The 13,305-nt window shown below is 45.4% G+C and overlaps 1 protein-coding gene across 1 annotated transcript in view; it reads right to left on the bottom strand.

Moving 5' to 3' along the window:
- Window positions 1-3,938, bottom strand: part of PLPP4 (phospholipid phosphatase 4) — a 175,033-nt gene extending 171,095 nt beyond the window's left edge. Inside the window, exons 1-2 of the mRNA XM_040486928.1 lie at window positions 3,867-3,938; window positions 3,763-3,774 (exon numbers count right to left, since the gene is read on the bottom strand). Coding sequence (XP_040342862.1) covers window positions 3,763-3,774; window positions 3,867-3,938 — 84 coding nt within the window. The remainder of the gene's footprint in view (window positions 1-3,762; window positions 3,775-3,866) is intronic.
- Between the last annotated feature and the right edge of the window lie 9,367 nt (window positions 3,939-13,305).

Here is a 13,305-nt window from a genome sequence, read left to right as displayed (position 1 = left end):
CTAACATCAGTGATTTGCAGGCATTAAATATATACCAGTTATTGTTCAAACACATAACCAGTTCCCTCTCCCCTACTCTCTTGGGCAAGCTACCTCACTACATGTTCGATGCCCTTTTTCTATTATTGAAACAACTATATAAAACAAAGGTGAATCGTTCTATAATTTGGCCTATAAAAATGAAATGGACCGGGTCTTCCATAAATTGGAGCGCCAGGCTAACAGGCTTTGCCCCTTCCAGGAAGTAACTGCAGTGATCAGCCAGCCGTGTGTCATGCCATCCTGGGGAGAATCAGGGGCGCACAAGCCAGTGGCTCTGCTGGCCTGTCTGCCACCCCAGGCTCAGGACTGCTCCCCAGGGGACTGGCCTGCAAGCTGGAGAAAGTGTGTACAAGGGATCTTCCGCCCCCTGCCTCCTTCCCTTGTGATTTTATAGTAATTTGAATGAAGACAATGCATGTCCAGGGAAAGAAGATTTCAGAGGATACAGACAAAGGTTTTAAATAAAAAAGGACCCCTCACTGTCCCCACTACTTCCTGTCCTCTGCAAAGATAACCACTATCAGCTTTTCTTGCATATCCTCTTGGTTAAAATGTTAATGTAACTGCATGTATTTCCATGCTCTTTTAAAATATTTAATCAGGGTTACGTTCTCCATGTATGCTATTTCATATCACATAGATCTCTATTTTTTAAGTATGTTATATTTTACTTTTTTTGTGATAAGATATACATAAAGTTTACCCTTTTACATGCAGCTCAGTGACATTAAGTATATTCAAACCGTCGCATGCAGAACCATGTACAACGTCAGCACTATTCATTTCCAGAACTTTCATCATTCCAAACTGAAACTTTACACTGTTAAATAACTCCTCCTTCTCCTTCCCACCAGGCCTTGGTAACCGCTATTCTACTTCCTGTCTCAACGAATTCATCCATTTCGGTGACTTCATACCTGGGGATTCATATACAATATTTATCCTTTTGCATCTGACTTATGTCACTTAGCATGTTTTCAGAGTTCATCTTTGCTATAGCCTGTATCAGAATTTCATTCCTTTTTATGGCTGAGTAATATTCCATTGGGGGATATAGCACATTTTGTTTATTCATTCATCTCTTGAAGGACATTTGTGTTGCTTGCATCATTTGACTATTGGTGTAAAAGTACTGTTGAGTCCCTGCTTTTAATTATTTGAGGTGTATGGTTAGACGTAGAAGTGTTGGATCATATGGTAATTCTATGTTTAACTTTGTGAGGGTCCACCAGACCATTTTCCACAGCAGCTGCACTATTTTGCATTTCCACGAGGAATGTACAAGGGTTCCAATTTCCCCACATCCTCACCAACATCTGTCATTTGCCCTTTTTAAAAAAAAAAAATCATTGCCATCCTAATGAGTATGAAGTGGTATCTCATTATAATTTTGATCTGCATTTCCCTAATGATTAGTGACATTGAGTATCTGTTCATGTGTATTGAGTATTCATATATCTTTGGAGGAATGTCTATCAAGACCTTGGCCCATTTTTTAATTGGGTTGTTTGTTCTTTTTTGTTGTTGAGTTGTATCTATTTTTAAGTAAGTCTTTAGTTGAAGTATTACATATATATAAATGCCAAAGTCATCAGTGTAGAGCTTGATGAATTTTCAAAGTGAACACATTCCACTAATCACCACCTATGCCAAGAAATGGACTCCATGTTTCACCCCAATCATTACCCCCAACAAAGGTCATCCCTACCTGGACTTCTATCACTCATTTCACTCATTTTCCCTGACATTGAGCTTCAGACACTTGGAATCATGTACTGTGTACTACTACACTCTCTTTTATGTCTGGCTTCTTTAACTCAACATTGTGCTTGCAAGATTTACCTATGTAGTTGCATAGAGCCACAGTTTGTTTTCGTTGCTGTATAGTATTCCAGCAATATGCCTATTCCACAATTTACCGACCTAGTCTACACTTTTTGGGTATTTACCTTGTTTCGGATTGGGCTATTATAAATGGAGCTGCTGGGGGCATTCTTAATGTCTTTTGTTGATTATATGATGCAAATCTTTAGAGAATGCATGCAGGAGGAGACCTGCTAGGTTATATTGGTATGCATCTGCTCAGTCTCAGTAGATGCTGATAAATAATTTCGAAATTATAGAATTGTGTTTTCAATTCAAATCGTTAGTTTTAATTTAAAACATAAAAAAAGTTATGGCACCGAATTATACTCCATCCAGAACAGTTACCCCAGAAAAGTCTCCCAATTAATTTTAGCAATCCATTGTATAGATGCACATAATAAAACTATCCAGTCTTCTCTGAAAAACATTAAGTTGAATATTAGAGTTCCCCAGAGAAACAGAACCAACAGGATCTATGCAGATATATAGAAAGAGACTTATTTTGAGGGTTTGCCTCATGCAATTATGGAGACTGAGAAGTCCCACCACCTGCTTTGCAAGCTGGAGTCCCGGGAAAGCTGGTGGCATGTTTTGCACTAACTCCTAAGGTTGAGAGCCAGGACAGTCAATGGCATGAGTCCTGGTCTGAGTCTGAAGGCTCAGTGACCAGAAGCGCCAATGTCTGAGGGCAGGAGATGGATGTCCCGGGTTAAGCGGAGAGTAAACCCACCTTTCCCCGGTCTTGTGGTTCCATTCAGGCTCTCACCAGACCGGATGTGGCCCATCCACTTTGGTGAGATCGGTCTTTACTCAGTCTACCAATTAAAATGTGATTCTTTTCTGGAAACACCCTCACAGACATACCCAGAAATAGTGTTTTACCAGCTCTCTGGGCATCCCTTGGTCTAGTCATGTTGACCCCTAAAATTAGCCATCACAAGTTGTTTCCAGTTTTTTTTTCTTCTATTTTCTCCATTACAAACTGCTACAATGAGCATCCTTGCACATATCAATTGGCAAATTTTTGCGAACATGATTGTAGGGTAGATTTGTAGCAGGGCAGGAACTTACCTACGCTGTATAGGACCCTGTGTGGGCATTAAGCATTTTGATAGATATTATGAGATTATCCTCCCGAGAGGCTGCAAACGTTTTCATTGCCATCAACATTCTGAGGCCGACTGCCACCCACCACCTCCCTCCCCTGTCCCCAACACTTTAATTTAATTTCTCTCCAATTCAATGCATGAACAATGGCCTCTCTTTGTTGCTCTGATTTGCATTCTTTAATTATGGAGTGAGGTTCTCACTTTCATTTTTAAACTGTCACTGAGTCAGTGACAGGAGGCGGCAGCTTAAACCCAAAGGCAGGACGAGAGCTTCCTCTCTCCACCAGCAGCCTCCCGTGCAAGGCACATGGCAAAGCCCATTCGAATTTAGTTGTCACAGGGACCAACCCTCAGGCTATAAAGTCTCAGAAGCTTCCAGAGTGCATCATAAGTTCTGCTCCTGCCATTATAATTCTTCTCCATGCACCAGGAGCGAGTTTGGGGTTCAGGGGAGCATCGTCTCTCCCAGCCTCGCTCCTGAGGGTGCTTCGTGTCATCTGCTGAGGCAGAAGGTGATCTGGCCCCATTGCCTTCAGCAGCACGTTTGTGAGGACTTGCCTGAGTTGGGGAAGGTCCTCACTGCCTCCTTTGACGGAGAAGGATGAGTTTGAATCCTTCCTGCGGTTGGGCCCACACCTCTGTGAGACTCTAAGGCTGAGGCCCAGCCTGGCTGGTTTTCAGGAAGCCCTCCTGTGGCACCATAACAAATCACCTCACCCGGGAGCTTCGCACAACAGAAACTTACCCTCTCACAGTTCTGGAGGCCAGACGTACAGAACCAAGGTGTAGGTGGGGGCAGACTGTCTCAAGGGCTCTGGGGAGGATCCGTCCGTTCCAGGCCTTTCTCACAACTCCTGTCACCGGAGACCCTTGGCACTCCTTGGTTTGCAGCGGCTGCATAGCAGTGATCTCTGCCCCCATGGTTGTCACACGGCGCCCTCCCTGTGTGTGTCTGTGTCCAAATTCCCCTCTGGGGACACCCGTCACGCTGGATTAGGATACACACTGATGGGTGCATCTTAACTTGATCACATCTACAAAGACCCTACTTCCAAATGAGACCACAATGACAGGTACAGAGTGTTAGGGTGTTTGGGGAACACAATTCAACCCCTAAGAGCTGCCTAAAATCTGGAAAATCTAATGTCTTGCCTCTCCAACCCACTCTTCCCCTTGCCACCTGAGTCGTTTTTCTAAATTATAGGCACTGTTCTTCTCCCCTTTTTAGGAACCTGTCGCAGCTATAGCCACCCGCAGAATCAGATCCAAACTCCTTAGCATAGGAAGGCCTCCACTCTCTGGCCCTTTCTAACTTCTGCCTCCTCTCTCACTCCTTCCCCCTCCATATGCCTTGCACTCCAGCAGCCCCCCACCCTCCCCAAACGTACCCTGCACTCTGATTCCTGTGCCCAAAATGTCCTTCCTTCATCTGCTCTACATCCTGAACTCTTATTCATCCCATAAGCCCCCAGACAAGTGCTGCCGCCTCCAGGAAGCCTGCCCCAATCCTCCCTGTAAGTGAATCCCTTCTCCTCTGTCATCCAGGACCTACTGCCTACCTCACCTCATTCTGCTTATGGCCAGGTCTTGATATGTGTGTCTTCCCTGCCAGATCATTTCTTTCTTTTTGAACGTTTATTCATTTTTGAGAGACAGTGCAAGTGAGGGAGGGGCAGAGAGAGAGGGAGACACAGAATCCGAAACAGGCTCCAGGCTTGAACCCACAAACCGTGAGATCATGACCTGAGCCAAAGTCATACGCTTAACAGACTGAGCCACTCTGGTGCCCCCAGATAATTTCTTTAAGCCAGGATATAGTAGCACATGTAGGTCTCCCCTCTTCCCTCACCCCACGCCGAGGACAGATCCATATTCCATCTCTGTATCCCAAGGGCCAAGCATGGCACATTAGGTTCTTGGCAAGGAGTGTTTGTTCAGTCAATTACTTCCTTGACTGCTGAACCAGAATCAGGCTCATCACTCACTGCTGGTCTGACTTAGTCCCAAGTTCAGATAAAGTTGCAAATGTTAGGCACCTAGCACAGCATCCTGCAAGGAATGGTGGCTGTTGTTAATGTTATTTCTTACCAAATGGAGAGGGAACTTGACTTAGACCTGGTCTAGAGAAAATGCCATTTCTTTCAGAGACTGAATTGAGTTCCCCGAGGGGTATGAAAACATGGCAATGTAGCGATGCTGAGTGAGAAGTCTGAAAACTTATTTGTAGAGGTGACAGTGGCACAAAATTCAGAAGGAGGTCCTCCATACGTGGAGGTGAGCTACAGGTGCACAGGCCCAGAGAGTGCTGGGAGGAAGAACTCAGGGCTTTCCACGCCCTGCCTCCACCCCATCTCCTTTGCCTGCCTGGCTCTGTCCCAGTGTTACCCACCTCAGTGAATGGCTCCACCATCCACCCTGCTTTGCAAGTCAGAACCTCAAGCGTCACCCCTAACCTCTCCATCCCCTCCATTTCTAGATCCAAAACGACATCCTGTTGGTGTACATCCTCAACGCATTCAAAGGCCCAGGCATTTCCACGACCATCTCTGTCCAATTGTCCGCCGTCTCTCCCCGGTTCCCTAACTTCTCTCCCATCCCCACTCCTAACCCCACGCTGTAGCCCAGAGGTGCATCCAAAATGAAAATCAAGTCGTGAACAACACACACACCCATACATACATGAACACCCATTCATAAAACCTTTTAACAGTGGTTTGCCATTTGGCACTGGAATAAAAACAGAAATTCTTGGCAATGCCTACTTGGCCTGTGTGAGTGCCTCATCTTCGGACTCATCTTGACTTCTTCGCACCTCAGTCACTGCCACCCTGGCCTTCTCTCAATTCCTGGAATATGCATGCTCTCTCACCTCAGGGTGTTTACACTTTCAGCTCCATCCTTCTGGAATGTTCTTCTACCTCAACCAGGTTAGCCCATCCTCACCCTTCAGATTTCCATTCAACTACCCTTCTGGAGCAAAACCTTCCTCACCCCTTCTGAATAGGTCTCCCACCCCACACATAGCAGATCTGAATAGGTTAGGTATCCATCCAGTACCTCGAACCTCACGTCTCTCCTCTTCAGCACTTACTGTTGTTTGTGTCTTAGTGATTTACCGAGTATTTGATACAAGTTTCTCTCTTACTACACGATAGGCTCCATAGGGCAGGCACCAGGTTTCTTCTTCATTGCTGTGTTCTCATGACCTGGATCAGTGCCTGGTGAGTTACAGGTGCACAGTAAACATTTGTTGAGTGGATGAATCGTGAATGGATGAACGCATGCCTTTGTGTTTGCCCATGTGCCCGCTTGATTGAAATTCCAGCGTCCGGCACCAAAGAGCATTTGTATTAGGGAATGTGTAAAGGAAAGTGTTACTGGTCACCCAGCCTTTCATAAAATCATCTCAGTAGGGCCACCGCTGCAGCTACAAGAAGAGCGGGTGATGAACTGCATGAACCTGCTGCCCAGTCAACACTAGTTCAAAACGCTCCCCAAGCAACTTACATAAAACCGTTCAGTGAAGTTATTTTGCGTTGATTTGTCCATTGGAACAAGTCAGGGATCTCTGCCAAGAATAATGATTTCCTTTTCAGCACAGGCAGTGATTCTTCTGAGAAAATTGCCCAGGAGGTTTGGCTGCCTCTGCAGGCTAAAGATGTCTACGAAATGGAAAAGGACCGATTTTTTCCCCTCATTCACTGTGCCAAATGGGCGTGTAGCTGTCCAGCTAAAATTACTTGCCCGCCTCAAGAAATTCAGGCAGAAGTAAAAAGAAGGCGGTGGCGGGAATGAGATGAGAAGAACTCTGAGGCATGATGGCCACTGTGTATGGCTTTCTCTTTGCACCCCGGGGTTCAGTGCAGACCCTCTAGGTATTCTCCTGTGTGGTCCTCACGGACACACTCCAGACGGGGGTGATGTCACTATCTCCTGTCACTGACGAAGGAACGAGTGGCTCAAAGAAGTTAAATGACTCAGCCAAAGTCCACATCTAGGAAATCAGAAGCCAGCGTCTGAGACCCAGGTTGGTAGGACCCAAGCATCGTGTGCCATTATGGACCATAAATGAAATAAATCACGTACCTAGCATCCCAGCTCCCACCCTCCAGCCTCATTGGTCCTACAGCTAAACACAGTGAACCAAACCCACATCTGAATGCAAATTGTGTGGCTAGAAGTGTAGAAAATCTCACAACAGCCCTGCAGAGTACAGTACAGGGCATCAATAATGTCCCCACAGTCACATCATTAGTAAATTGCCATCTTGGTATTTGAACCCAAGATTCTGGCTTCAGACTGCTATGCATTTGACCCCTTCTCCTGTAGAACACTCCCCTCCTCTGCCAGTGGCCAGTATGCCTCTCCTCTCTCCCCAAGCAGAGGTTCCTGGGAACACCTAAGAAAAAGGGATTAGAGAACCAAGACCCAGGCTGATGGAGAACCCGATGCCTGCTTTTCTGAAAGCCACCCAGGTGTCTTTGCATTCATGGCAGGTACTGACCACAGCAATTATTCTGCTCTAGTTCCAGAGATGCTGAAAACATTGAAACATGAAGTCAGAAATCACTTAACAAAATAAAAACATTGCATTAACATCACAGGTCTGATTTTAACACTCTCTAGTCTGCTTATTTGGAAAGATCAGAAACCCTACCAGGATTCTTTCCCCTGTTCTCAGGGCGAGATTATCCCACCACACAAGCTGGGAGAGTCAACTGAAATCCCCACTGTTGAGAGGCTGAAAGAGACGTCCAGATTTCTAACAGGCTCCTCCTGCCTCAGAAGTTCTAGAAAGATGTCAAATTTCACTGGAGACGGCCAACAGTCCCCAGACACTTCAGAGCCCAAGGAAGCCTCAGGATGATGGTTCTTTGCACAGTTTAAATTACATCTTCTAAGAAAGGAGAGTAGCCAAAATACAAGTGAGAAATCCCATCAGTGTTTCCCTGACAAAAGAGCTCTTGCATTATGACTTCAATTATTCTTCCAGCATTTCTGATTAAAATATAATCACTTTCACATGGGTCCACAGGAGATAGGACTCTGGAAAAGAAATGATTCCTTCCGCACAGAAATAAAAGAAATTATAGGATTTTAAAAGACACGGTATAAAGTTAGATATGCGGCATTTGGTCAGGACCCATCAACATGTAAAACCCTCATGCTCTCTGACACACTACACCCCCAAAACCTGCCCTGTGACCAGGAAGGAGGCACGTGAGGGTCCATTGCAGGAAACCCCATGAGGGTGGGCATCTTGGTCTAGAACAGGCACTAACATTTACTAAATGCCTCAAAAATATTTATTGAATGATCAAATAAGTAGAGACAAGCTAAATACCAGTCAATAGGGTGTGGTTCGATGAGTTAAAGCAGAGCAAGACTTTGGAACAAAGGTCAGAGGTCAATTGTAAACATACACCACCATGTAAGGCATCCTTGTTATGTCACTGAGGGTAAAGCGGATGACTTGTATTATCACTTTTTGTTGTTGTTGTTGTTGTTGTCAACATGGAAAGAACAAAAGTCCTGGAAATGTGTGTGTGTGTGTGTGTGTGTGTGTGTGTGTGTGTACGTGCGTGTTCGTGGCCAAACTGGTAGCTGTGTTATACGTAAGGAGTTGGACTAGGAGAGAGGAATTATGGGATAGAAGACATCCATTATTTACTTTATATTTTTCTGTTTGGTTTGAATTTTCAGGAATCAATGTGTATTCATTTGTAATTTAGAAAGTATATCAACAATATCAAAAATGAAGGCTGCTGCCTGTTGTCTCATAAGCTGAGATCTCAGCTGTACAAGCTTCTAAGTTTCCAATACGCTGCAATTCACTGGCATTGATCTGTCTCTCTGGCTCTCATGTGATTCCGAGTTTGAATGTCAGCCAGGCTTGGCTATTGGCCACAGGACAAGGGTGGGGGGCAGGCAGGGGTCACGACGAAGGGGTTACAAAACACAAGGCTGGGGACACCTGGGTGGTTCAGTTGGTTGAGCATCCGACTTTGGCTCAGGTCATGATCTCATGGTTCATGGGTTAGAGCCCTGCATCGGGCTATGTGGTGACAGCTTGCTCAGAGCCTGGAGCCTGCTTCGAATTCTGTGTTTCCTTTGCTCTCTGCCCTCCCCAACTTGGACTCTGTCTCTCTCCGTCTCTCAGAAAAAAAAAAAAAAAAAGTAAAACACACACACACATACACACACACACACACACACACACAAGGCTGAGCCCTGGCCAATCCCTTTACATGAAACATCAGAAATCAAATTATTCACTGGACGTAACTGGAGAAAAGTCACGAAGGTTACTTGTCATTGGAGTTTTAAAAGGGAACTCTGGGGTGAGCAGTACCACCAACAGTTCCACAATCAACACCTTACACCCAGTGGATATGGGCTTACAGCATAAGCATTTACAGTAAGTGCTTGCTCACCGAGAAGTCCAAGAGCAGATTGTGGCAGGGGCTAAGAGGTGGGTCAGAGGCTGTTGTTGGTGGCTCCGCCAGATACCCTAAATCTCCTTCTTCCCCTTGTCTTTTTTTCCCATCTTCTCTAAAGACCCCAAAGGGCTTCCTTCCCCCAGTCCACAGGGTTAACACTGCTCTGTTCTGTTTCCTCCGGTGACATCCCCCAGCTCCAACCTGGCTCTTCTCTCCAGCCCAAGCCTGGCTCTGAAATAAAACACTAGTTCCCTGCTAAGCACTTACCACCTCCCTATTTACTTATTTGAAGAACTTTATTACCAGTTATGAGGGACATATAAGGGCTTACAAAAATATGCACCTAGAGGGATCACAGAAGCAGTAAGCAGCAGTTTTGGCTTCTGAAGCTATCAGAAACACCTTAAAATCTCGAACAAGAGCCTGCCCCTAAGGACTCCCAGGGTTGATACACGTCCGGATAAAATTTTCCATCTACATTTAAAATTTTTGCACGTATAATTCAGATTCATAAAATCACTGCAAGATTTTTCTAAATTCACCAAAAAGAAAGTTAAACCAACACTGACCGTCCGATTAATCACATTCCAGCAATAACGTAAGGAACCCGAAAGAGCTGGAAAAAATGAATGGCACAAGGGGGGAAAAGCCTGTACCTTTTTCCACCTAAAATTAAGTTAAAGTTTTCTAGAAAATAGTCCAGAAAATATTCTAATTAAATATTAATTGTACCACCCATTAGTGTATACTGGAGATACAGATCATTGGCGTCCTCTTAGAAACCCATAATTCAGGCTTTAATACTTAGAAATTACAGCAATAAGGAGACAGTAAGATTCTTATCCTGTTACTGCATAAAACTGAAACACCAAAGACATGAACACATGGACCAAATGGTAGTCAAATGGCAGATTCTATTTTGGACCAGTAGAGGAACCTAACATAAAGACAGCCCAGGATGACCTCTTGAGGTCACAGTTGGGGGAGGCAGCCTGAGGCTCTTCCTGTCTGAGTTCCCTACAAGCATCCACTGGGGTCCAGGCAGAGAACAGAGCAATCCAGGAAGGGATGTAGGGTCAGGCTGTGGCCCCAAACCAGGGTTGGGGCAGAGAATGCAAGACAGGACGAGATCATGCAAGGCCCATGGTCTCACCACCTGGCGTCCTCTTAGGAGCAGATTCTGGGGAGTTGGGTATCTGTCCGACTTAACAAGATCTCAGATGGGAAGGGGTACCACAGGCTTCGGATGGCCTGCTTCCCTGCCCAAATTACCAGAGTTTCTTTGATTTGCAAGGATAGACCCACTCTAGCTCATTGAGGGGGTGGGGTGGATGAAAGGACATTCTTGGAAAGATACTGGACTATCTCATGGTCAGTTAGATATCCAAGCAGCCTGAGGCTTTCTCTCCCCATTTCCACCATTAACATGACTTGGTTCCTGCAATACTGTAGTGCAATCCTGGGGCCAACCATCTGGAGTTAGACTCCACACCTTAAGGGCTCAGTCTCCGGCAAGACTGCTTCTCCCTTCACAGACTAGCCACAGCCTGGGGCGGGGGGGGGGGGGGGGCCCCCCCCCCCCCCCCCCCCCCAACCCACCTGCACTCCTGACCAACTGGCTACAAATTGAAACCCTCCTCAATCTTGCCACAGCAACAGCAAGAGTGTATTGATTATGTGAATTTCAGAAATTACATTAAGTCCCCAACTTTATAATTTAGGAAAGCATGTATTAAGGAAACACTGGCTCAATTCAGAAACAGCCGCGGATGGTAGGTAAAGAGACTGGATATGTCAGAATGACTGAAACACGGTTGTATGATTTGATAAAATGGAAAACAGAAACGACACAGTGGCATTCTTCTGCCCAAGCCCACAATGGCAGACTCATATCATACGAGGATGGAGAAATCTCACCCCAGAGCTAATATCTAACGTCCGAACGTTCTTTGTGCTTTTGACTCATGTTAATCATTTATCCCACAGAAACTGCTCTGCATGGTGAGTTGATAAGGAAGCAATGTTTCCCTTTTAGAAACAACTGGACAAAAATAATTGGAGGCTCAGAATCTCATTATGTGTGTGACACACTTCCTCTTTTCCAACTTGTCAAGTCCAACTAGAAAGAAAAGATTGATGCCCACAGAGTACGCCTGGGACCACTGGCTTGTCCAACATTGACCTCTATGATCCCCAACAGATTCAGGAAACAAATGAGCTTTGGGCAGCTTGTGTTTCAATATTATATTTACATAAAGCTACCTACATTTCCCCTTCATTCTAATTTGGAGGAATAAATACAACGCCCTTTTTACAACCCCCATGATTTGTTGACTGGTCAAGAGGTTGGGAAAGGTAAGGAGCACGCCCTGGAGCGGGTAAAAGAAAGTCCTAGTAGTAATATGGGTGGAGGGAATGCACTGTTTCTAGTCTGGTTCAAGGCTGCATAATACAGTTGGCGAGATTTATCTTCAAACAGATAACAATCATCTCACCTTTTTCTTTTTGCAGACAGGCTGGCTCTAAGCTGTGCACACACACAAAAAGCACAACATACAGGGAGAAAAGCAAAGCAGCTACAGAAAGCTGGAAGGCTGTGGCTTCTCCTCTTGGTCAGACCCTCAACAGGGCTGTTCCTTGACCAGGAGCTTTAGCTTTAATCAAAAGGACAGTTTCAGTGCAGTGACCGACAATCCACGGGCCACAGATCTCGGGGGGAAAGGAGTAATTTCAAAGACTGTGAACACACGTGGCAACAAGCACTGCCATTTTCATCTTTCTTTTGTTACTATAAAAAATAAAATGATGCCAGATTTATGCCTGTAGGTGCTGTGAAGACTAACTTGCTTTTAAAATATTCCTCAAATGACCCATAACATTTTGTCATATTATATGTGTTCTCAATTAACAGATATTGAAAAGTACAACCACCATAGAGTAAAAATCTGTGCAAGTTTTTGCCATTAAAATAGGATGTTCCGGGGCGCCTGGGTGGCGCAGTCGGTTGAGCGTCCGACTTCAGCCAGGTCACGATCTCACGGTCCGTGAGTTCGAGCCCCGCGTCGGGCTCTGGGCTGATGGCTCGAAGCCTGGAGCCTGTTTCCGATTCTGTGTCTCCCTCTCTCTCTGCCCCTCCCCCGTTCATGCTCTGTCTCTCTCTGTCCCAAAAATAAATTAAAAAAACGTTGAAAAAAAAATTAAAAAAATAAAAAAATAAAAAAAAAATAAATAAAATAGGATGTTCCTCGGTCCCCTAAAAGCTGGGAATGGCTTGTCTAGTCTACTGGTTCCTGTTCCCAGTGAGGATGCTTTGCTCAAAGCCCTAAATGTTTCCTTAACTCAATCAGCCAGTGGAGCAGCCCATACATGGTGAACCACTGTGTGAACGCTCCGTGTTTACTGGCTCACCGGGATAAAAAGTATACTCAGGGGTACCTGGTTGGCTCAGTCAGTTCAACATCTGACTGTTGATTTTGGTGCCGGTCACGAGCTCATAGTTCAGGAATTCGAGCCCTGCGTTGGGCTCTGTGCTTATAGTATGGAGCCTGCTTGGGATTCTCTCCCTCTCCCCCTCTCTCTGCCCTGTCCCTACTCATGTGCTCTCTCTCTCTCTCTCTCTCTGTCTCTCTCTCTCTCAAAATAAATAAATAAACTTTTTTTTTTTTTTAAAGTATACTTAGTGGGAGCCTGGGTGGCTCAGCTGGTTAAGTGTCCGACTTCAGCTCAGGTCATGATCTCACAGTTTGTGGGTCTGAGCCCTGCGTTGGGCTCTCTGCTGATGGCTCAAGCCTGGATCCTGCTTCAGGTTCTGTGTCTCCCTCTCCCTCTGCCCCTCTCCTGCTGGTGCT

Source organism: Herpailurus yagouaroundi, unplaced genomic scaffold, assembly GCF_014898765.1.
Source record: "Herpailurus yagouaroundi ecotype Mexico unplaced genomic scaffold, PumYag 163, whole genome shotgun sequence".
Taxonomy (NCBI): domain Eukaryota; kingdom Metazoa; phylum Chordata; class Mammalia; order Carnivora; family Felidae; genus Herpailurus; species Herpailurus yagouaroundi.
The sequence above is the reverse complement of the archived record's forward strand: the minus strand, read 5'-3'. Positions and strand labels throughout refer to the sequence as shown.